We start from the raw sequence: 25,642 nt of genomic DNA, 5'->3' as shown, positions 1-25,642 counted from the left end.
AGGAGACAAATATTTGTTACATTAATTTATATTATTTTTAAACCGTTCATTCGACTTTTTTTCATTAGATATAAATCAGATTTGATCTTATTTATGTTGTAATCTATTCTATTGTCAACCCAAATGACTCATTGTGTATTTTAGCCCATTCTGAAGCAATTTATTCAATTTTATTAAATGTTCAAACATTGGCTTGTGCACAATCAAAGCAGAGGCTGGGTTACTCCCCGGATTGGTCGCCAGACAATCAAATCGGGGAGATGGGATTCAAACCAAGAACCTGAGAAACTGTGAGACAGATGTGTAAAACAGCGAGCGGTTCCTCGCTACGTTCATTTCATTGTTTCAATCATTTTTGGCGCGTGACCTGCAGTCGTACGCTTTCGGCGCCTCGCTCCAAACTGTTGATGTTTGACGAGTGACTCACTGCTTTGCTTTGCCTTGGCTTCGTCTTCAATCTCCTCATTCTCTTTCAATCACTGCATTTGCTCCATCTTTTGTGACTTTTTTGTGGAACTGGGACTCCCGCGTTTGATGTTTGTGTGTACTGGAGTCTAAATAGCTAACAGCTTCTTTTTTTCTTGTCTCTTTCCAGGTATCTTCACATTGTTGCTGGCGTAGAGATGTTCACCAGTTCCAATCAGTCCCTGTCCGTCTCCCTCACGCCTACTCTTCGTTCGCCGTCCACGTGCGGTCCGGGCGGACAACAACGCGTGCACTCCTCCCTGTCCCTTCCGGAACCCGAACCCTGGCGGAAGCACCTTCCGGCCGGCCGGCCCGGCTTGGCGCAGGGCGTCCGTTCCTGCTCCTTGCAGGTGCCGCACGGCGAGTTCCCGGAGCTCCCCGCCCGGGCGGCCAGCTTCGACCTACCTCGCGTCGGAGCGGATGATTCCGATCGGGGTTCGGGTTCCCCGAGCCCGCACGGCGTTCTTCGGCGCCGCGGTGGCCTCGTGGAGCAGAGGGACATCATCATGGCTCACCAGGCTCACAAGATACAGAGCACGCCGCAAGCTCGCAGAAAGGAATGGGAGTAAGTTGTTTCTTACGAGTATCGTAGTTGAAGACGTGGCGGGCGGGGTTGGATTTGCAGACTCCGTTTGCAGTCAGCCCCCCAAAGGTGAGCTTATATGTTCATGGCTTTAAATAGCCTGCACCTGCTTCTGTGTGCTTTTACTTCCAGGGACCATCATTTCCAGCATACATTAATGTACAATTAGAATAAAAAAATATATTAAGAAGAGTTTACTGGAACCTCCCGATGCAAAACAATAGATACAATAATATTAACAATAATAGTGATTTTTTTATTTTTTATTTACTGAAATTACACAGAAGATTAAGCACTGATAATACTTTTTAAAATGTAATACACAGTAAAGGCAATAAAATTCTGCTGTACATACAACTCATAATATTTAATAGTGGTAGTGATAATACATAAACATCTTTGTATGGTATGATGTGATCTTATAATAATTATAAAAAGTGAAAAGAAAAATGATGAAAATATTGGAGACAGCCACACAGGAAGTGAGTGAGTGAGTGAGTGAGTGAGTGAGTGAGTGAGTGAGTGAGTGAGTGAGTGAGTGAGTGAGTGAGTGAGTGAGTGAGTGAGTGAGTGAGTGAGTGAGTCACCTTGACAAGAAGTTTGCATGCAGAACAAATCTTGTTCTTGTGCTGCTTATTTTTTTATTCGTTAAAGGTTCTGCAGGCAAGCAATGAATCACGCAATCATTTCCGACCGATTCATGGCTTCAAACTATTTGTGTGTGTGTGCTGAGCATTGCGGTGACTGCAGGAGCAATTAATGTCCGTGATGAGTCGTTTGCCAACACTTGAGTATGGAGTGGCTCTCCATCAAACCTAACCCCAGATCCCTCCACACTAATTCCCCCCCCCCTTTCTTCTTCAAACACCCACTCCATCCATCCATCCATCCATCCATCCATCCATCCATCCATCCATCCATCCATCCATCCATCCATTCATTCATTCATTCATTCATTCATTCATTCATTCATTCATTCATTCATTCATTCCAACAGTTAGCAGCCCCTTGTTTATTTGCAAGCCTCACTTTTTATTATAGAACATAACACGTCGGGAATGTGAAAGGATACGCCAAGCTGTGCTATTTTTTTTATTATTTTCTTTCGGGTGCTGATTGTATTGCATTTTTTTGTCCATTAGGGGATGCTAGGGAATCAAAGTAGGAGAGCAGCAGGGTGGCTGGCATCTTTGGATGTGTTTGGGATTGACAACTTCATTGCAACTTTCAAAGGGAAGAAAATTGCAGAAAGAAAATACAAAAACAAATATTGTATTTAGCAGCAACGTATAATAATTTATAGCTAGAGGCATATATGTACTATATCTGCTAATGTTATTTTTTTAAATTTGTATTATGCTCTTATTATACAGTACGAGTTTTATTTGATCTGTATTGGAAAAAATGGGTTTCAGAAATCTAATGACAAACTAACATTAGTATAACTATTATATTATTATAGTTGTTTCCATCCTTTGTAATTATTTATTGAAAAAACATTTAAAATGTTTTCATAAACCAGATCTATTTTTATTTAAAAAAATCTCGAAATTTGTAATCTTATTTTATGATTAATTTACGACTCAAAATTCCTTACTTTTAATTGTGTTGAATCCTTTTCCAACATGTGAACGTGTGCTGTTTTTCAACCCAAGTCAAACTTACCCTTCATTTCTACCCCCCCATTAATGAACATTTTGCTTTCATTCCACAGCATACTTAGTCATACATTTGAGTGTCACTCATTGGTCCAAACAGCACGGATAGCCGTTGCTAGGGAACACCTAAGAGGAAAGAATATTTTAAACATAATAATACTCAAGCCACTTGAGTCAATGTTGCCTGAAAGCCTACGTGCAATTATATAAATGCACAAGTGTGTAAGTAAAGTCGCTTTATTGCTCAGCTTTGTGCACGAGCTTTACAGGAAGTTGAACAAAGGTTGTTAATAATGTCTCAAATTCATTTGAATTGAAATGCAAATAGAGATGACCAGAATACGAGACATCTAAAAATTAAATATAGATTATAGTGGAAATTCTGGGTGGGCTGGATCCCTGATTGATTTTTCTGACTCCATTTATCCCAATGAGGGTCACGGGGGCGTACTGGAGCCTATCTTGATCTTTATTTAGAAGCCATGGCTGACAACAAGGTACCTCACTGGGCACCTTTGAGATTCTTCATATTCCTCATTTTGTCCATATGGTAGCACAAAGCTCAAACTACAGTAGAGTTGCTGCACTTGTGACAAAAAGCAGATTTCTGTAGGAAGAGCCATTGTGAAAGATGTCTTTTGTTGGCACAAATAAAAAGAACTCGAGCAGGAATTGAAGCCAGCCCGGTCGCTATGGAAACAGCCGAGAGTTGGAGACGGTGGAGATCGGCAGAGAGAGAGAGAGAGATGCTGTTTGCGGGGATAGACGGACAAACATTTCGCTAGATGATGATGTGTCTTATGTAAGAGTGCAAATGAATGGATTGATTTGAGACGTGCATGATAGCCAAGACAAAATTGGCACAAACGTAAGCATCTCTATTTTTTGAATTGATTAAAAAAAAGTAAGTCAAGAAGTAAGAATTGTTGTTTGGGACTCTCTCACAGAATTGTTTGCCTTCAGTGTCTCTTGGCTGCCGTTCCAAATCCTTCGTCTAAGCCCATGTGTATTTAGGGGACTTTATTTAGCATCTTTCGACCCCTTTTATGCATCCAAATCTTTTTCTGGAGGATTGTGTGGTCATGTTAAGCAAAAGAATACCAGGCTGAAGGGGAGGGCACCCTAATGAGGTCTCACTTATTGTACCTGAGGAAAACACTTGTCTTTTTTTTTTCTTCTTCTCTGCTCCCAATAAAAGGAGCAGATCTATTTCATGATCTATTTATACACTTGACTTTTCCTCCAATATTAGCACCATGGCCTACTTTTCAAATATTACTCTAGTTCAAGCAATTACCTCTACTACAACTACTATTATTGACAGCAAAAAAAATATTGATTTTCATGTGAAAAGCAAAAAAAAAAAAAGGTGGCTATATTTTTCTCATTTGTCTTTTATGATTGTTTAATCGCAGCAGTGTGATTGTAATTGCTATGGTAACAATTTGGACGTCCCAGGCGAGTCCATGTGGTGGGAGGGTTGCTGTGCTGCGCTTCCTGACCACTTGTGTAGCTCACCAGTGCAGCAGGTGATCCTCACCATCATCTTCTTCCTCCTCCTCATCATCCTGCAGTTAGATATGTGCGTGCGATGGCGCCACTCGGGCGTCGAACCAACCTGGCAGAGTAGACTCACTTTCGGCTGTGATGCGTAAAGTTCTCCCCAGGACTTGCCGCGGATTTTTACGCGCACATCTTTGATGCCAAAAAAAAAAGTTATTTTGAGCGCACCTCACAAACGGGACGTATTATGGAGTAACCGACAGCAATTGTGCTTTTTTTTTTCAACTCTTTCGCTAGAATGGCTCGCTTCGGTGATGAGTCCGCCCCGAGTACTGTGGACTCCGGGGACGGAGACGCGGAGCGCGGCGGGGACGCGCAAGAGCCAGGGGCTGCAGGGGCGGCCGGAGGAGGAAGTGCCGACGCAGCGGCCGCGATGACGGCGTCCATGAAGCAAGCCAAGGCGCAGCGGGCCCGGACCATGGCTCTATATAACCCGGTACCGCACCGGCAGAACTGCTTGACTGTCAACAGGTCTCTGTTCATCTTCGCGGAGGACAACATGATCAGGAAGTACGCACGGCGAATCATCGAGTGGCCATATCCTTTACTGATCGAAGTGTGCTTACGTGTTGGTTCAGAACCACGGACAGCACCGCAAACTTTTAGACGTCATTCAACTTAAAGTATATCTATGTTTTCAAAAATAACACATGGACAAAAATATTCAGACACACTTTTATTAGTAATTAGCTTTGAGAGTTGCATGTATTTTTTCAAGTGGTTAAAACTGCAATTATAATATATTTGATTTGTGTTTTAATGCAACGCTATGAAAAAACATTATTTTCTTTTTGGGCACTTTCCCCACTTATCAAATTATAATTTTCCTGAAAGAGGAAAAGTTTTGAAAGAATTGCATTGAAAGCCTTTCCACTAACTGGGCTTTTTTTTCCCCCCGATTAAGTTTCATCCATTAGCGAATATATTGTAATATCCCCAAAGAAGCCCGGTGTTATATATACGTATTGTGTTCATTTACGACTACAAATATGATATTAACTAATTTTATGACAATGATATACTTTTGAACAATATTCCCCCCAAACACACAGAACATGATCCATCAACTTGAATGAGCAATCATGGTTGCAATATTTCACTTCCTGTAGTAGTTGTCCCAATACTTTTGTCCGTAGAGCCCCCCCTGCATTGAACTCAATTGGCCATGGTGTGCACAGGACATAAAGTTAGTGCGTGTGTTTGTGTACGCGGTGATCATTAGACCTAGCAGCAGCAGCAGCAGTAGCAGCCTGTGGGGGAGGCTCGCACAGTGTGGGCACATGTAAGCACAGTTCTGGATGCCTTCTAGTGCTCTGAGTGGGTGTCGGTTCAAATCCAACTCAGCTGTTTTGTGCACAGGATGTTTGTGAGTGTGTGGGGTGTCGTGTTTCTCTCCGTCGCAGCACAACATTCAATCCGATGGAGTTCACTGCCCAAACGCATTCGCCCGTGGATCACCCCAAATCGTCTTCTGGTTACCTAACCAGTGTGGGAGTGGGGGGAGTAGTGGTCAAAACTCGCTCTGGGGCCTTGGAATCGGCAGAGAGGCGTGTGGGAGGGCTTTGGCAAAAAATGTCGGCGTGTTCAGACCCACGTCTTTCCCCTTTCCGTTGGCTCCGAGTGCAAAATATTCCGATGAATTCAATGTGATTCGGGCGGCTGTGCTTCGTCACTCCGTACTTTCTGAGCCGTGTCGTGCAAGATGGATATCAAGGAGATGTGAACTAGTTCACACTTTTTTTTTTTTTCTTCCCCTCACTAGTAACGTGTTGTTATTTTAAGCCGCTATCAATAAGAGACTCTGTCAATGTGAGCGTGATGTCCTCTGTGATGCGCTGACCTCCTTTCCTTGGAAGAGGAGAAGACATTAACAACAAGAACTTTTATCCTCTCATTCAGGCCAAGGTGACTTAGCGCCACTGTGGTTCTTCTCTCACCTGCTCTCCATGTCTCACCATGAAGAAGTATTTTAAAAGACTTGAAGGTTACCATAGCGACAGCAGCTTGTCGTATCACAAAACAAACTATGCCTTCATTCAACTGTTATATAAACATCAGCCATCGGGTTCTTTTTTCACGATGATGCAATTGAGTTCTTTTAAAAGACACTTGAAGTCTTTTATGGCGCAAATGAGTTTTTCTTAACTTTTGAGGCTCTTACGCCATTCGAGTACATGATCTTGGCTACCATAACCGCCAACTGTGTGGTGCTGGCTCTGGAGCAGCACCTGCCCGGAGAGGACAAGACCCCCATGGCAAAGAGACTGGTGAGTGTAAAAATGACTTGAGAATTAATGCTTAGCTAGCATATTAGAAATGAGCATTCAGTAACTAAGTGATTATTCAATTGAATGGTCATGTGGGAAGAAAGTCGTTGTTGACATTTTGTGTAAACAACAATGAAGCTGTGTGTTATTGTGTTTTGTGCGACACACACACACGTTTGTAATTGCAGGCTGGCTCACGCTATTGTTTTGACTGTGTGACCCGTCTTTATGTGTGCAGGAGAAAACCGAGCCGTACTTCATCGGGATCTTCTGCTTCGAGGCGGGCATCAAGTTGCTGGCGCTGGGTTTTGTTTTCCATAAAGGTTCTTACCTGAGGAACGGTTGGAATGTTATGGACTTCATCGTGGTGCTCAGTGGGTGAGTGACGAGGCCTTATCTCCACGGCAACCGGAATGTTTGTTTTCAACAGATTGTTTTGGGATTGAATCGCCTGCTGCTGTTGCTGCTCACAAATCAATGTCTTTTGTTTTATTCCATACATTCTAATACAAACTGAGAAACAAACTTTTCAAAATTCAATTAAAATTGCCTCAAAATTTATTCTGCTTTGACTGATCCGCGGTTGCTGGAGCGAAAAATTAATTTCCGACACACTTTGTGGTCTCGTGCGCGTGCGTTGAAGCGTTTCGCCAGGCAGGCTCTGTAAACGCTTCAGTTCATGGTAGCGTGAAGCTTGACCCCAAGAGATGAGTTTTGCCTTTTTTGTTAAGGAGATGTCGTCGATTCAGAGCAAGCGGATACAAATGTAGATTTCCGACAGGTTTCCATGGAGCAGCAGGCAGGCAGGCAGGCTTTTGCGTTCCATGTTAGGTGGGTGGATAAGTGGATTGGCGCTTGTGTCTAGAACCTTCTTGCCGTCGCCCCCAGCGCCTCGCTCTATTCATTGACAAGGGGGGGAGCGGGCTAGCAAACAGCCCCCCCCCCCTCCCCAAAAGAAAAAAAAATCACACATAATGAGAGTTTTAATCTGAGCTCTGGGTTTGGTGAATTAATTGCATAGGAGTGAAGTGGTTGTGTAATGAAAAGAAAGGCTAACCAATCAGGAAGCTGTATTTTGAACAAAGTGTAGGTGGACACATTTTGAGTTGTGTGGATTTATGTGGTGGATGTCATCATTTTTCATTCATATAAATTACCTCAGCATGCAACGTACATTGGGAATCATTTTACAAATCAATTCAACAAATGCATTATTTTTTTGTTTTGGCTGAGATACAAATCAACTATGTTCACTCCCATAACGGCGCAGACGCCTCTTTCTAACATCTGCAAAAATAGTCGAAGAAAGAAATTTTTGGGCTACGAGAATTTTGAGGGGACTACAATTGAAATTGTAGATATTTTTTTTAAAAGCGTGAATGGAATTCATGTAACCTTTGCGTATTTAGTGCCACCCGGACATCACGTTGCCTAATTGAAACCACATTTGGTGACGGACGGCCTGGTTTCCCGCCTGCCTTCTGACACATTTCTCTCTCGGCACATCTGCTTCTCTGTCTATCTGTCACATACGCACACATACACACAAGTAAGTCAGACTTAAAAGAAAGCGTGCACATGTGTCACGGAAGCCGCGTGGGAATCCAATCGAGGCCACTGGGCCAGCGCTGCCGGCGTCCATTTCCATTTGGTATTAATGAATCGCTATCGGCCAATCATTTGGGACATGCAGCGCAATTAAAAAAAGTCTCAAACGATAATGGCAGTGAAGAAAGTACCTGTCGGCTAAATGAAATGGGGAAAGGTGGGGGGGGGCGGTCCTACGGCAGCGAAATGGCTCCCAACTGATTTCCCCAACTTGCTTGTACCTCTTTAGATTCATCAACGATACATCAACATGACATCATTCCCATCCGGTAGCATTGCATAAATAAATTCTTGATCTTGGATTAAAGTCAGAAATGTGCTGCGCTCAAATGCTAACTGCTATTCGATGGTTGCTGTTGGCGGCGTTGGGCGTGTAGGTGGAGGTGTGTGGGAGAGGCTGCATGTAATTAATTCAGTCTTTCCGCCGCCACTTTGCAACCATGTACACAATGAAGACAAGCAGGAAGACGTCAGCCTCTCGCTTAACTCACTCAAGGCGGAATAGAAGAAATGATAAGTGTGTGTGTCGGCGGAGGGGGTTGAGCTCTATATCGAGCATAGAGAGAAAGAAGTATTGATTGTTGTTCAATTGTGTTAACATATCATGAAATGGGACTTCGAATTGAACCCTGTGGAACTCCATGTTGAGTATTTTATACATCGAAATTTCCAGTATAGCCAGTTATTTGATTATTTTACAATTGAGTGGTGTACAAATGCACTGCATCACTCTTGTTTTCCATTTTTAAAACTGTGCCCCCGCTGTTTTGTAACATAAGGTTACCAAAGTGTAATAAAAAAAAACTCAGGGTGGCCTTGAAGCGGCGACCCCGCCTGCTGCTTTTTGTGGGCCACTGTGTTTGGACTGAAGGCTGTTTCCACAGAATACCACTCCACGGCTCCTTTTGAATGTCTCTCGCCAGTGCCTCACAATCAGCAACTCAAGCACACACACATTCATGCTCTCCTGGCTCCCACAGCTTACAGGAGAGCTTTTTGCGTGGGTCTGGGTTTGGAGTCTCTGCCATGTGACACCTTCTATCCTCCAACTAATAGGCTTGACATGTCATGATAACATGTCAAAGTTTATGCATGTATGATTTTGCACATTGTGTTTAATTGATGCTATTTTTCTTAAGCATTGCTTGTCGTGTGTAGGTGGAGGTACGTCAGTGTGGGTGGGGGGGGGGTGGTGAGTATTGCAATGCCTGCCAGCTGCATTATATACATACTACATATGCTGCACGTATTTCGAAAAATGCAAATTGTGCCTCAGCACCATTCATCCGCTCCACATTTGACGTCATCGGAAAAACGCGTACAAGCTTTTTCCCGCAAGAGGAAAAACTTCCACCTCTTTGTTTAGGCTATTTTTGTCTTTCAAGTGTGTCACGCGCCATGTCGAAAATATTGTATATTATATTCCTATCACAGGCCATGCGAGTATTAAGTGACAATGTGTGTCCGTTAGGATCCTGGCAACGGCCGGAGCTCACATGAACATCCCCGTGGATCTTCGCACTCTGAGGGCCGTGCGAGTCTTGAGACCCCTCAAGCTCGTCTCCGGCATCCCGAGTGAGTCATAGTTGCTTCGTGACAATAAGGAACTGACTGAGGTGGAGTTTAAGACTCATTTGTGTTTCCCCTTCAGGTCTCCAGATTGTGCTCAAGTCCATCATGAAGGCCATGATCCCTTTGCTGCAGATCGGTCTGCTCCTGTTCTTCGCCATCCTCATGTTTGCCATCATCGGCCTGGAGTTCTACAGCGGGAAGCTTCACCACACCTGCCTGCCAACTGTCGACATTCTCGGTACGCTCTCCGGTCTCTTCTATTCAATTGTGTAGGTGTACCTAATCTTGTGGCCAGTGGCTTAGATGGTTACGGAGAACATTTTGGTATGCTGGTGGGCGTGCACATGTTGTTTGGACAGTGGCACGTGTCCGCACGTTTAGCAAAAGTGTTTGGATCACATGTCTCTACATCCCACGGTCCATTTTGCAGCGACCATTAATTAATTGCTGGACAATAGAGCCGCACTTGAGTTTGAAAACAAAACATTTATGTGCTACTTGAACATTTCAGCTATTAGATTAACCATCTCTCCATTTTCTATCGCGTTTGGTTTGGAAGTGAAGCCACACATTTTGAGTGTAACACAAATTATGTTTGACAATTTTCCATTAGCTTTATCTTGCAATGTTTTTGCGGCTTCCACTCTACTTTTGGAGATAGTTTTTCCTCATTTCCCGATTTATGCTTTCAATTCAATTGACTTTCTGCAATTCCCAGCGCTACTAATCAAGGCGAGTAGAAAATCTTTTCAAAGACAGAATGACATCATATTTCTACTGTTCCACTGTAAGTGACATTCACAACAGCGGCGGGTCGCTTGCAGCTTTCCCGAGTGTCCAACAGTGGAGTGGATGATTTGTGACACTTGACAGATGGCGAAACATGAGTGGCGTGCGAGGCGTTAAAGAATACCGCATGCAACACGGCAGCCGGTGTCCTTGTTCATGCTTGTCCCTCTTGTGTATGCCAAGCAAAGCCAGTGAGGTCAAAATCCAGCTTCGCAACTTGTAGTAACACCTAAGGTGCTCTTTTATTTATTGATTTATTTTTTTAGACAATGAAACAGTAGACTCGTCCGAATTGGCCTTTGCGTGCGGCGTGAGGAAATGCCCGGAGAGATACGACTGTAACGACACGTGGATCGGCCCCAATGACGGCATCACGCAATTTGACAACATCCTGTTTGCCGTCCTCACCGTCTTCCAGTGCATCACCATGGAGGGATGGACGGCTGTTCTCTACAACGTACGTGTGGAAACTTTTTTTGGTATTTTTTTATTTGATGGCCATATTGTTTTAGGCACGACACAAATAATAGTGCTCTACAAACTCTGCCGAGCAACAAGTGATTATTTTTTAAATTTTGCACTGATGTAAAAAAATAAATAAAAATAATCTGTTTGAAATATTTATATGTAAATTAAATATCTATTATTTTAGCATGGAAACCCATAAAATCTACCTAGCAACACAGTGTCCAAATAGACATTATAATATCTGATGGGTTTAAGGGTTGAGATGTTTGAGATGGAGACATTTGGTTGAACTTTAACATGCTTTTAAATTACATTTCAAAAAAAAAAATTCTTGCTAAATGTCATTTCAGACAAATGATGCCTTGGGCACAACATGGAACTGGATGTACTTCATCCCACTCATCATCATTGGCTCCTTCTTTGTTCTCAACTTAGTTCTGGGAGTCCTTTCCGGGTGAGTGTCACCACATCCTATATCCTATGAAGACCTTATCTTCTCTTTTTTTTATAATCCACATCTTTCCCACCTTAGAGAGTTTGCCAAGGAGAGGGAGCGGGTGGAGAACAGACGAGCTTTCATGAAGCTTCGGAGGCAGCAGCAGGTGGAGCGCGAACTCAACGGCTACCGGGCCTGGATAGACAGGGCAGGTACTGCAAGAGCGTTTTCTTCTGAAACTAAACTCAGCCGACATCGGGCTGCACACACAAGCGCTATAACGGCGTCTGCACTGGCCATCTCCCACGCAAGTAGAGAGTGAGAAAAGGTGATACTGACTCACTGGCTTACTGTAAATGTGTGCACACGTATGCATGTGAATTGCGTGTGTGCTTGTTGATGTGGGTGAGTGTGGGAAGCGAGAGTGAGAAATATTGCAAGCATCGAGGAGGGAATAAGAGATCCTTCTCTCAAGGAGGTCACACGGGCCTCGGAGCGTTTACATCAGCACCAACCCCGCTGGAAAAAAAATCGGAACTGGCCACTCCATGTGTACCGTATTTCCTCAAATAGACTAATAGGCACTTGTCCCAATTTGTCATCGGGTGCAGCGTTCACAAATTAATGGTTCCCTTGCGCAGGAGGGAAAAAAAAAAAAAAAGGGGAAAGTGATTAGCACGAGGGTGGGGCATATATTCGACGAGATGTTTTTCATCAGCCTCGAAATATTTGTCTTTTATTTTTGAATTCCTGCTCGACGCCTTCTCACCATCTGCAGTTGAGTGAATAAATGGTGGAAATACTGTTTAGAACGTTCAGGCTTTCTCTCTTTGCAGAGGAGGTCATGCTGGCAGAGGAGAATAAGAATTCGGGAAGGTCGGCATTAGATGGTAAGGACGTTGTCTCATTGGATGACTTCAAAATGTGTCCAAAATTTAAAGACACTTAATGATTAATGTTTTTGTACAAAAAAAACCAACATTTTTTAAATGCAGTACAAAATTTTATTTAAAAAAAAACCAAAATGTTTTTGCTGAAATTGAAGAAGCTACGCTAACTGTTAGCTGGTAACTACTATGTACATTAAACTTGAGTTTTCATATCAAAAGTGCTGAAGAGGGCAAGTAAGAAGACGGGCGCACGTCGAGGAGCCCCGGGTGATGACAAGTACACGGACATGTCCACTGCCAGTGAGCCTTTTGATTGCTCTTCTCATTTTCCATCTCTTTAATTCCAAGTTCATTGCTCATAATAATAATAATAATAATAATGATGATTTATCCCCCATCTCTGTCTGGCAGGCATGTCTCGCTCCAGGATGAACTTCCGCAGCGGTCGGCGCGGTCCGGCCGCTTACCTGCGTCGCAAAGAGCGCATGTTGCGCATCTCCATCCGCCGCATGGTGAAGACGGACACGTTCTACCTGATGGTTCTTAGCTTGGTGGCTCTCAACACCATCTGCGTGGCCATCGTGCACCACAACCAACCCGACTGGCTCACCATCTTCCTCTGTGGGTCGCCGCTTTGTCTATGACATTGATTCTATTCTCACGGATTATTTGTTTTCTTCTCCCCAGACTATGCAGAGTTTGTGTTCCTTGGGCTGTTCCTTGCTGAGATGTTCTTGAAGATGTACGGTTTGGGTTTCCGTCTCTACTTCCATTCGTCTTTCAACTGCTTCGACTGTGGCGTGAGTCCCTCGTCATTTGTGACCATTAAAGAAGACATTTTTTTATTTCATATTTCATTTCCCTTGACATTCCTTTGTCAAAAAGAATCAAGAATTATTTTTTTTTGCAGGTCATTGTGGGCAGCATATTCGAGGTCGTTTACGGCTTCTTCCGGCCCGGTATGTCGTTTGGCATCAGCGTGCTGAGGGCGCTGAGACTTCTGAGGATTTTCAAGATTACCAAGTACGCAGGACACCAATACCCAAACTCCACTGCGAGTACTTTTATTACTAAGGTTTCTATTTTTGCCAGATATTGGGCCTCTCTCAGGAACCTGGTTGTGTCGCTCATGAGTTCCATGAAGTCCATCATCAGTCTGCTTTTCCTGCTCTTCCTCTTTGTTGTGGTGTTTGCCCTGTTGGGGATGCAACTTTTTGGAGGACGGTAGGCCGTAGCGATCTTTGCATGTCGCTAACGCTACAAATCAATTAATTATGAAGGGGCTCCGCGGCTGCCATGTTGGTCCGAAGCCTTTTTACACTTGGACATAAGTGGTGCACTGAGATGCTATTATTGTCATTCCTTATGTATGTGATGAAGAAAACAAAAATAGTTCCTCATATCTGACCGCAGGCTTTGATTCTGTCTTCTAGGTTCATCTTTGAAGATTACACTCCCACCAACTTTGACACGTTTCCAGCTGCGATCATGACAGTGTTTCAGGTTTGGTTCCCCCCCCCCACTCCCTCCCCTTTCCTCTTTTCTTCCATTCTGCCTCCATGACACATCGCACCCGATGAGATTTCTCACCCCGGGCGCAGATTAAACAACTCGGCTCGCTCACTCCCTCCCTCGCCGTCCCCACCCCGCCCGCCCGCCTCCGCTGCCCGCCCACGCATCCTCTCGCACATATGCGCACATCCCAAACGTGAAGCAAATCCACGTCAGAGCTGACACAAACACCACTGCGGCTTCAACGAAGCGACCTGTTATGTTTACTTGTTGCTATTTTTTTTTTCTAGTCCTCGTATTTGTTCAAGAGACATCTTGTGTTTCATCCATTTGCAGATATTGACGGGCGAAGACTGGAATGACGTGATGTATAACGGGATTCGCTCGCAAGGAGGCGTGCAGTACGGGATGTGGTCATCCATCTACTTTATAGTGCTCACCCTTTTTGGAAACTGTATCCTTGGTGACACTGAGAATAACACATGGAGCTCTGATCAGATGTTCTTATTTAGGCCACAGTGGCAAGAATATCTCAGGGAGTCCAAAAAAAAAAGGAGTCTAAGCATATTTCAGGACGGCCGATGTTGCTACTATGATCTTCCAGCAATACTTTACTTTAATATTTAATATATAAATTAATATTTTCACTTTTGGCTTTGTGTCAACGTCCAATTTTCCATAAGGGATTGTTTGCATTGAGATAAGCGATAACCTGCTTTGGAATTGCGGGGCTGAGCAAATAAACTAGAAAAGAGAAATCCTTTTTTTTTTTTTTTTTCTTAAATGGAGATAGAACCCGATAAACGCAGAATAATCCAAATACGGTGTTTTGTTTATTCTTAACTGCCTGTCTGTCAGACACACTCCTCAATGTCTTTTTGGCCATCGCTGTGGATAATCTGGCCAATGCACAGGAACTGACAAAGGTTTGATCTTGGCATCTGCACATTTGACTGTTGCTTTCATCCCCCCCCTTCTAAAATGCAATCGAGTGTCACCTAAATCAAACAGCGTGCCTTTTGACTTTGCCAGGATGAAGAGGAGGAGGAAGAGTTCTTCAACCAACGGTATGCCAGAGGCAGGGATGGCTTAATATCGGAGTAAGTTAAGGGTTAACATAAACATATGACCATGCCGGGATGAGAAAAACAAATGGACTTGTATGTCCCTCGACTTCATTTAAATGGATTCTGAACACCACTATGTAACAATAGTGAGTTCTCACACTTTTTGGCAATTGCACGCTATGGTACTGACCTCTGACCTCTTTTGCTCTTGAGATTGGTTATGAACTTTTAGCCTGGCAGTGACCTGGTGCTTCATGACCCAGTCAAGGTATTGAGTCAGTCTGTAATCCTCTAGTGGGAGAAGACACACTTTAGAATGTAGATATTCCTATTAAATCATTCACTGCCATTGACGGCTATACACGTCAAAGATTCCTTTTAACTGGCCTGGAAGTGAAGGAGTTAATTACCGAGGCTATCCTCCCAATAAAAAAAAAAAGAAAGAAAGAATGTCTCATCCAAGCATAGACATAGCTTGCTCGAGGGCTGCACGCATTAGTTTTGCATGCTTTTATTAGAGTAACTCACAAATCGCTGCCAAATATTTAGATGTGATGATCTGAAAGAAAATTTGAAGTGTCTGCATGTTGATTTTTGCTCTGTATGCAAAAATATACACTTATAGAGGGTCTAAATGTAATCAAACAAAAATACTCAAACCACATTGCGTTCACCCCTTAAATTGCATTATATGAATCCACATTTGGGTTATTTTTATGCAGCATTATTAAGAGTGTGCTAAGAAGACTCCCTCACTGTGTCATATGTTTGTTGGATGTAGCGTATTGATAATTTTGCAGCGTTTTAATGTCTTTTGCTATTCCATCATGTTGTCTCGTTTTATGCCTGTTGTAAAGTGGCACTGACCAAAATGACATTTAGTCACCACGAGAGATCATTTTACGATAATTTCAAACGCATCGGCGTGGTAATCTTAACCATATCATTGAAACTTGCATGAACTTGCACATGATGTTAATTGGAAGTCACATTTTTGGACTGTGTCACTACTGTTTTGTGTGTGTTGTAAAACTAATGTCTTGTTTTCAAGTCATCACTCATTTATTACATGGACAACAACAGAATCAGAATAACAGTAAGTAAAACTGTATGCATCTGTCTTCTTCTCTAGAAAATGTTTCCCCTGAAACAGTTGTTGAGATTCTGTTCTTTAGATTTGACACAAGGTTTTTGTGTTAATCCTGCACTTTCCCTTTTGTGGTCTTGTGGGTTTTTTCACTTATTATATCCCAGGTAACCTCATGTTTTCTTCTTTTTTGGATGCCTTTATTTCTGTAGCTTGGACTATTTTACATATTTTTCCCCCATTACACTTTTAGAGTCACGGAAAGGCCTAGTCTTTTCTGACAAGTTTCAGTTGTTTTGGTTTGTTTTATTTTCTTGCATATCTGCTATGCGACCTGAATGTTATTATCCACTAGTTTGACCTTTTGGAAAATCTGCTTGTATTTAGTGATGAACTTGAACTAGCTTTGAACAGGGGGAAACAACTAGCGGGACTTCACTCAATCAGTCAAAAAAATCCTCATGCTTCGGATCTCAGCAAGAGTGAATGAAGGAAGTCAAATTGTATTAGCTAGCACCTAACATTACCTTCTGTAACAGAAGCTAGCTAGCTGTTTCCCCTCTACAACGGTATACGCTATGCTTGGCTAAGCTACATTAAGTTTGTAGTTTGAGTAGATCCTTAATAAGTATCCAAAATGTCAAACTAGTCGTTTAAAAATCGAGCGAATTGTCCATGCCGCCAAGCATTGACATAGTGTGTATTGTTCTCTTTAGTGGCAGAAGAAGACCCTACCTCTACAGGAAACGCGCCATCCACCGAGGTCGACCTACCTTCCCCGATGATCCAGACGGCGCGATGTCAGCCGCGGATGAGCAGCCCCTGAACAGCTCCAACGCCTTCGCCAACCGCCGCGAAAGGCGGAGAAAAGTCAACATGTCGGTCTGGGAGCAGAGGGCTAATCAGTTGCGCAAGCGCCGCCAACTAGCTAGCAAGGAGGAGCTCTTCAGTAGCCCTGCCGAGGACACGGTCGAAACGCCCTCCACCCATGTACCCGCGCTGTCCGCGGAAGCCAGCCCGGCCCACCTACCCGAGTCCCCCGTGTCCGTGGGGATGCCTTTACCCGAACCCCCCATGTCCATAACCATCCCCATACCCGAGCCCCCTGCGGCCGAGCCTTTGGTCAACCTCTCCGAGGAGAAAACAGGTGGTGCTAACCACCGAACGACAGGCGGGGGTCGACACAGGATGGCTCGCAAGTTCAGACCGGGTCAAGGGCCGGAGGAAGGGGCCAGACACCGACGCCACCGTCACCGAGAGGCTCGCCCCGAGGCCAAGAGCCTGGACTGCACGCAAACGCCACACGATGCGCTGCTGCTCAAACGCTCACTCAGTCAAGAGAGGAGGATCCTGGATGAGCAGGAGGAGAATGAAGAGAAAGCAAAGGCAGAAGGCCACGCCCAGGAAGACTCTGGAACGTGTATCGTCAACCCGTATGCAGACGTTGGAGAAGATGGAAGGTAAGGTTACCTTTTAAAGTTGACCTTGAACTAGACACCAAATACAATGTCTTTGATTATTTCTTTGTATCATTTGTCTTCTGCCTCAGGATGTCTGACATTCCCGAACCTCCTCAGTGCAAGCGGCTTTCGGATTGTCCAACCATCCCGGTGGAGATGGGTCTGGAAGCCACGGAGTACTCCGTGTGTACCCTTGAAACCGAGAAACGCGCAGGCTCCCTCCACCGCGACAAATCCAATCCAGAAGGATCCGTGGCCATTGAAATGTCCGCGCAACCGCTGCTGGAGTTGACTCCCATGACAGGTAGTCTTGAACGTCTCTGATCCTTCTTGCACAAGATTAGACGAAACTTCCTTTCTTGTAGTGAACAGTAAAGAGCTGGAAGCCTACCATTCGGATGAGAGAGACAGAGATGAAGAAACCGAGGACGAGGAACCTCCGATTACTCCCAAAGCTGTTGCTCCGGATAGCATGTTTCTCTTCAAGGCTTCAAACCCGTAAGATACTGAATAAATCATTTTACATCTTTCAAGAAGTGATTCACAATTTTTGTGTTCTACCTTTGGTCCATAGGATCAGAAGAATCTGCCATTACATTGTTAATATACGCTACTTTGAGATGAGCATCCTTCTGGTGATTGTGGCCAGCAGCATTGCACTGGCCGCCGAAGATCCCGTTTGCGCTAGTTCGGAAAGAAACAAGGTACAAAAATAACATTTCTGGTTCTGTGCTGGATTGCTGACGGTTGAGAACGATCATCTGCTTTTTTGAATCAGGTGCTACGATATTTTGATTACGTCTTCACCGGGGTGTTCACCTTTGAAATGGTCATCAAGGTAGGCCCACCATTGTCAAAACATGACTCATTTTTAAGATGACTCAAAGGGTGTCTATCGCAGATGATCAACCAGGGTCTCATCCTGCACGACGGCTCCTACTTCCGAGACATGTGGAACATCCTGGATTTCATCGTGGTGGTGGGAGCGCTCATTGCCTTCGCTCTGACGTGAGTCGCTGCAGATAAGCACCTGTCTGCCAGTGACTAACACGTTGACTCATCATCGACGGCTCGTGCATTTTTGCTTTTCACTGCATTCTGCTTCGATAACAAAAGGAAATGTTTCTTTTTAATTGTATGGTCAGGAATTTACAGCGATTATTTCTGTCGTCTCTGGATGTCACCAATTTTTTGAAGGGTTTTGCCTTTTGTTAATTTCTCTGTTGTGACTTTATAGCTGTGACTCTTCCAGCTTCACAGTGTCTCTCTCCTTATGCCTCTGCCGTCTTGTTCTCTGTTGTTCCTGTGGATTTTATCTCTGTGGGGGCACCCAGGAATGTGATGGGGTAAACCTTTAATTATGTCACACTAAATCTTCACTGTCATCTTCCTTTATTTACCTTTTTTTTTCCAAAATGAGTGGTTTGGTGTTTTTAAGTTTTATTTCTTGTCTCCCAAAATATATATTCGATGACATCAGAATCACACACCAAAAAAAACTTCCATTGTCTTTCAAATATTTTCTGGATTTTTGTTGTTGTTGTTGTGTTGTTGAGATGTTGGTTCAAAACTGCCCAAACTCGACCCTAAACATCTTATTTGAATGTTTCCAATAGAAACAACAAAGGTCGAGACATCAAGACCATCAAGTCCCTCCGTGTTCTGAGAGTCCTACGACCACTCAAGACCATCAAGAGGCTTCCTAAACTCAAAGTAATCATCCGTACATATTCTCTCTTTGAAATCACAAATTAGATCTGGATTGATTTTTTATTTTTTTTTGGTTTCCCTCCTTTCTTTTTCCTAGGCCGTGTTTGACTGTGTGGTGACATCTCTGAAAAACGTCTTCAATATCCTCATCGTGTACCAGCTCTTTATGTTCATCTTTGCCGTCATCGCCGTGCAGCTTTTCAAGGGCAAGTTCTTCTACTGCACCGACAGCTCCATGAACACGGAAAAAGAATGCCAGTAAGTGCGCCATGATTTTTTTTTTTTAAATTAAATATAGCCTGACAAATACAGACAAAGAAGCATCATTCTAGTTTTCATGGGCATTATTTAAGAAGGTCATAATTGTTTGCTTCACAGAGGCTATTACATCGACTACACTAGGGACAAAAAGGAGGTGAAGAGGAGAGAGTGGAAGAGACACGAGTTCCATTACGACAACGTCTGCTGGGCCCTCCTCACTCTCTTCACCGTCTCCACCGGCGAGGGATGGCCTCAGTCGGTGTCTTTATTACTACACGCGCTCGTTAAAACGTTTTTTAAAAAAAACAAACTCAATTGAATTTGTCGTTCGGACAGGGTTCTGCAGCACTCCACAGACGTGACCGAAGAGAGCTTGGGGCCGAGTCGAGGGAACCGCATGGAGATGTCCGTTTTCTACGTGGTGTACTTTGTGGTTTTTCCCTTCTTCTTCGTCAATATCTTCGTGGCTTTGATCATCATCACTTTCCAAGAGCAGGGCGATAAGATGATTCAGGAGTGTAGCCTGGAGAAGAATGAGGTGCGGCTCCTGTCGTAGCACTGCACGCACGTAACGATGACGCAAGAGTTTTTTTTTTTTGGTGTCTTTCAGAGGGCGTGTATTGACTTTGCCATCAGTGCCAAGCCCATGACACGCTACATGCCCCAGAACAGGCAAACCTTCCAGTACAAGTTGTGGCACTTTGTGGCGTCGCCTTCTTTCGAGTATACCGTGCTGGTGATGATCGCCCTCAACACGGTAGTCCTCATGATGAAGGTAACAGAAGTTGCCTCAAATTGGAGCTAAGGATGTCCGATTGCTCTATTGCGGAGTACCAGCAGAAATGGTTTTTTTTTTTTAGTACAATGCACTGTACACTTTGATAATATCATTGTACTGGTATATTTTGCTAAAATGTCATTTAAAAAAAAAAAAACGTCTAGCCTTCAGCAGAACAATTCCAGATTAAGTGACAGGACAATTTTTTTTAATTAAATTTAATCTGATACTTTTTGTCTGTTTCTTCAGTATGATAAAATGTCATTTGAAAAAAACATCTCGCCTTCATTAGAACGATTCTAGATTGAGTGACGTGAAAATTTCATTTTTTTTTTTCTTAATTGAATTTATGATATTTTTTGTCTGTTTCTTCAGTATCACTCAGCCCCCACGGCATATGACACAGTTCTGAAGCACTTCAACACAGCGTTCACTGTCCTCTTCTCCCTGGAGTGCATTCTCAAGATCATGGCCTTTGGTTTTGTGGTAAGAAAACACCAAAACCACAAACGTCTCTCACTCAACTCAGAAAATGCAAAATCTTTTTGCTATCTTTTTTTTTTCCTCCCGCAGAATTATTTCCGAGATACCTGGAATATTTTTGACTTCATCACAGTGCTCGGTTCCATCACTGAGATTGTTGTGGATTTACAGGTGAAAGCAAAACACTCCAGCTGGAACGTATTGTGGTCAAGGCAGACTTTATCATAACGACGACTATGTGCTTCATTTTGTTTTTTTTCTTCGGTCCAGTCCATGAACAGCATCAACATGAGCTTCCTGAAGCTCTTCCGAACAGCCCGCTTGATCAAGTTGCTGAGGCAGGGTTACACCATTCGTATTCTGCTCTGGACCTTTGTCCAGTCTTTCAAGGTCATTATTTATTGTATTCCGTGTGTATGTTTTGCTTCTTCACTCTTGATTTTTAGTCATGGTTCCAGTAAAATCTGCGTCGGTATTGGTAATGAGCTGTAATAGAAATTTCGCCATTAAATGGTTGATTTGTGTGTATATGTATGTGAATTAAATGTAAAGTCTGACTAGTTCTGACATTTTTATCTGCAACAGGCACTTCCTTACGTGTGCCTGCTCATCGCCATGCTTTTTTTCATATACGCCATCATCGGAATGCAGGTAAGCAGTTCATTGAAAACAAAACTTGAAGAAAAAAAAATGAAGAAATTATTAGTTGTTTTTTTTATATACATTAAATGATTTCAAATGATTTTTTTAAATTAGAGTAACTTGGAAGTCAACAAGAATTATTGACATATTTGGCCCTTTTGGAGGCTCAACTGTATTTATTCCAACGTTACTGGCTGCCACGTCTTTCCGCAGGTTTTTGGAAATATCAAATTGAACGATGAGAGCCACATCAATCAGCACAACAACTTTAAGACTTTTTTCGGCGCGCTCATGCTGCTTTTCAGGTGGGCCTCGTGCAATGTTTGCTCACGTTCATATTCATTTGAGTGGTTTCATGTCTTGTTGGGTTTTCAAAACATCAGGAGTGCAACGGGGGAGTCTTGGCAGGAGATCATGCTTTCCTGTCTGTCGGGCCAGGAGTGCGAGCCCGACCCCTCCATCGCCCCCTTCACCTTGTCGCCGGACCACGAGGGAGGCTGCGGCACAGACTTTGCTTACTGTTACTTTGTCTCCTTCATCTTCTTCAGCTCCTTTCTGGTCAGAAGTCAAACCATACAAAGATGCTTGTCGTCAGTTTTGATGAGCCTTGTCTCTGCTTGCAGATGTTAAATCTCTTCGTGGCTGTCATTATGGATAATTTTGAGTACTTGACGCGAGACTCCTCCATCCTCGGACCGCATCACCTGGACGAGTTTGTCCGAATCTGGGGAGAATACGATCGTCTGGCATGGTGAGATCCCTTTATTGTATTCAATGTAATGGGATTTTAAACCGCGTTATTAATTCATTACTTATGGTGATTTTATTTTTTTTTACAAAATAAATTGAGTGAGAATTAATGAAGGCTCACGGTCAAATTATTTGAACTTATTAATTATTTTTTATATTTTTTAAATATATAAATTTAATTTTATTTGACAGCATGCTCCTCAGTTGTTTTATCTCTCTCCAATAGAGGGCAGCAAATTCCGATTTGTGTTGAGTCATGTCCAAATCAAAGAAATGATACCAGGTCATTGAAACTTTTCTTTTCTTTGTTTTTTTCCTTTTCTCCCTTCTGCTTTTTGCACTATGAAGTGGACGCATCCACTACACGGCCATGTACGAGATGTTAACACACATGTCTCCTCCACTGGGCCTCGGCAAAAAATGTCCCGCCAAGATTGCCTATAAGGTAACGAGAGCAAGCGAGTCATGCTTTGAAGGAAAAATAAAAACGTTTGCAAATCAGCTTCTGCTTTTATTGTCACGCAGAGGCTGGTGCTGATGAACATGCCGGTGGACGAGGACATGACGGTGCACTTCACCTCAACGCTTATGTCTCTCATACGCACGGCACTGGACATCAAAATAGCTCGAGGTGATTGATTTTTAAAAAATGCACAGATGGGCGAGGTCATTCATCTGCTGAGGTCAAATCTTCTAAGCGCATGTGTCACAGGTGGTGAAGACCGCATCGCTTTGGATGCTGAACTTCAAAAAGAGATCAGCATCATCTGGCCTTACCTGCCGCAGAAGAACCTGGACCTCCTGGTACCCATCAACAAAGGTGAGCTCAAACGGCCGTGTTTGCCTTGGCCGTAGCGTTGACGCGAGTCCACTTTTGCAGACACGGACATGACGGTGGGGAAGATTTACGCCTCCATGATGATCATGGACTACTTCAAACAGAACAAAGCCAAGAAACTGCGGCAACAGCTGGAAGCTCAGGTCAGACCGACGACTTCTGGGCTTTGACGATTCAACATCACAATCAAAAATGCACTTGCTGTGTTTGTAATCAGAAGAGCAACCTGATCTTCAAGCGTCTGGATGCGTCCACCCTCCCCGAGGACATTCTTTCCAACACGCAACCTCTACCCATGATGGCACACAGCGCTGGCTCCGCCCTGTTGGTTTATTTCCACTTTGCCTCTATGCATGTATCATTTTATGTGTGTACATGTTTTGTTTTTTTTTGTTCAATGCTCACATAGGACTCGTGGGGGTTTTGTGGCTTTGAGTCCTATTTCGCCACAGGAGCTATTTTTACAGTCCATGAACTCAGACACTGATGCTGGCCAGCAACAGAACCCGGTAAGCAAAAAAATAACTTTGTGAGTTTCGTTATGGGGGGGGGTGTAATTTTCCTGTATTTGCTGACTGGTGATTAGTTTTCACCTGTTCTAATTAATCTTCAAAAAATCACTTGTTTGAGTAAATATGTTCTTTACCACTGCCAGAGGGTTCTGTAAAGTCATCATTTGAAAAGGTACATGAAGCCAAAGGCTCGGCTTTTCTCACTGAAGCATGCAGATGAAAGTGTCTAACTTTAATGATCGGAATGTAATGTCTATTTTTTTTCGTTTGTTTTGTTTTGTTTTTATAGACCGAGGCTGCCGGCGGATCATTGAAGCGTTCGGCGTCCGCCGGTTCGGACCAACAAGTCAACGGTCTTTGGCAGGAAGAGAAAAGTCCCGAGCGCTTTTATCGACCTCGTCACAAGAGCTACAAGGCTGCAGGTCTGCCAGCCGATAGCGTTTGTGGAAACGTGACGTGAAGCACATCGTAGTCTCACTAAGCTACAAAAACTAGCAAACTACTTCAACGTTGCATCATCATTTATGTCTGACCAGTGTCTCGGTCCGAGCGGGGTCGATCCAAGGAGCGTTGCCACCTTCTCTCTCCTAACGCGTCCCGCTGCAACTCTGAGGAACGCAGCCTGCAGCCGTCGCGTTCCTCCAGCGTGGAGAGGACACGCCCCCGGGACAAACAAGTACAAACTACATCATTGGATGATATTTTTGAGAACATGGCGCAAAAGTATTGGGACAGCCGGCCCTTACCAGATGTTGTCTCGAGTGATTGTTGTCGCTTGTGTTTAGGGTAACAGCTCGGACAGTCCCGTGCCATCCACATCAGAGTCCAGCACCCCCAGTGTCCGACGGCCTTCATCACAGACCCCAACGCGCTCTCGTCCTCACATCACCTACTCGCCGCTCGTGTGTCGCGCCGACCCCTCCGTCGGCGGCGAGCACGACGGGACGGAGGCGACCCGGCGGGAGCAGGAGACAGTCGGCGGAGAGCGAGGAGGGGACGAGGCGGGTCGTCACGCGTCACCGCTGCGCCGCTACCCCTCCGAGCCTTTCCTGGCCTCCCAGGAGGAGGACCACAGCCCCGATCCCACCGGGCCCATGGAGACGTTGACCTTCGAGGCGGCTGTGGCCTGCAGTCTGGGACGCTCAAACACCGTCAGCTCGGCCCGCCCGCGCTTGCGGACCGGCTGGCAGATCCCCAACGGACACTTTCGCAAGCGTCTCGCGCAGACGGCCTCGGTGGCGGGCTGCGATCCGCTCAGCGATACGGAGGAGGACGACCGCTGCTAGGGACAAAGACGCGGCGGCGACTCTTTGCTGCATAGTTGTAAAACTCAAGCTGACAGCAGCGCAAAACTCTTCCTGAAACTTTGCTTGCCAATTCACACCCAACACTTACCGTTCAAATGAAAAACAAAGGTCTACTTCCTGCCTTTTACTTGATGATTGAGGAACCGTACGTCATTGGAACCTTATGGCAACCTGAGACTTTTGCACAGTACTATTCAATGAATGAATCATATGATGCCATTAGATGATTAAGTGTTGCTCTTTGCAGTATTTAGGGTTAGTGTGAATATGTAACTACATTTTCCTATCAATGATTTTTTCTCGATAAATACAATGACATCACAGCATCCATGCAGGGGAGCTGACACCACTTTTCCACATAATGATCCATATTTTCTTTTAACAATATGAACGGACCCGCATGAGAGGGGTGTGTTTTTTTTCTTTTCCCTTTAATTTGCGAGATAAGAATGCACTTGTAGAATACTAGGGGGAAAATGTTTGTTATTTCAACCAGCTAAACGAACCTTTAAAATATTTTGTCTGTCGTTCCTTTTGTTTTTTTCCCCCCCAAGACCTTTTACAAACGGAGCCATGTAAATGGATTAGGAACATCATCGACACGCCATATTTAGATGCCATCTTTAACCTACTCTACTACTTGCCAATAATGTACAGACTATTCATAACATTTGAGAGTTTTAATGGTCCCTAAAGATTTGTATTCGTTTGAATTGCCCAACAAAGCCAAAAATCTGTGACAATCAGCCCCCCCCCCCCCAAAAAAATGAGATCTATTTCACGAGTTAATGCAAAGAAAAGACGACGCAAATATTGTTGTTTTTTACGTGTATGATAACTGTATATACGAATAAATGTGTTCTGAAGTTCACAGTGTTGAGTGCATTTATTCAGCCCTGTGCATAATACTAAGCAAGGCGATCAGCAATAAATTAA

The 25,642-nt window shown here is 43.9% G+C and overlaps 1 protein-coding gene across 2 annotated transcripts; it reads left to right on the top strand.

Moving 5' to 3' along the window:
- The first annotated feature begins 623 nt into the window (after positions 1-623).
- Positions 624-25,501, top strand: cacna1eb (calcium channel, voltage-dependent, R type, alpha 1E subunit b). Of its 2 annotated transcripts, XM_085929546.1 has the most exons (47): positions 624-1,030; positions 4,507-4,806; positions 6,431-6,536; positions 6,775-6,914; positions 9,616-9,719; positions 9,796-9,954; positions 10,772-10,962; positions 11,324-11,427; positions 11,506-11,621; positions 12,246-12,299; positions 12,519-12,599; positions 12,711-12,920; positions 12,987-13,099; positions 13,210-13,322; positions 13,392-13,523; positions 13,733-13,802; positions 14,148-14,265; positions 14,670-14,737; positions 14,844-14,911; positions 16,682-17,425; positions 17,515-17,729; positions 17,791-17,923; positions 18,000-18,129; positions 18,204-18,263; positions 18,327-18,433; positions 18,760-18,771; positions 19,042-19,138; positions 19,233-19,393; positions 19,514-19,651; positions 19,733-19,934; positions 20,007-20,171; positions 20,550-20,660; positions 20,748-20,828; positions 20,928-21,047; positions 21,243-21,308; positions 21,513-21,604; positions 21,683-21,857; positions 21,923-22,050; positions 22,398-22,494; positions 22,575-22,680; positions 22,762-22,869; positions 22,930-23,030; positions 23,105-23,211; positions 23,297-23,396; positions 23,689-23,821; positions 23,936-24,075; positions 24,185-25,501. In XM_085929546.1, the coding sequence occupies exons 1-47, from the start codon at positions 624-626 to the stop codon at positions 24,683-24,685; spliced, it is 6,984 nt and encodes a 2,327-aa protein (XP_085785672.1). In that variant the 3' UTR covers positions 24,686-25,501. The 2 variants fall into 2 exon arrangements, with proteins under 2 accessions (XP_085785672.1, XP_085785671.1); XM_085929545.1 differs by lacking the exon at positions 18,760-18,771.
- Positions 25,502-25,642: the final 141 nt, after the last annotated feature.

The sequence above is a fragment of the Syngnathus leptorhynchus genome, chromosome 14, assembly GCF_054491065.1.
Source record: "Syngnathus leptorhynchus isolate UIUO chromosome 14, UIUO_Slep, whole genome shotgun sequence".
Classification (NCBI taxonomy): domain Eukaryota; kingdom Metazoa; phylum Chordata; class Actinopteri; order Syngnathiformes; family Syngnathidae; genus Syngnathus; species Syngnathus leptorhynchus.
Note: the sequence above shows the minus strand (reverse complement) of the source record. Positions and strands in the feature narration are given on the sequence as shown.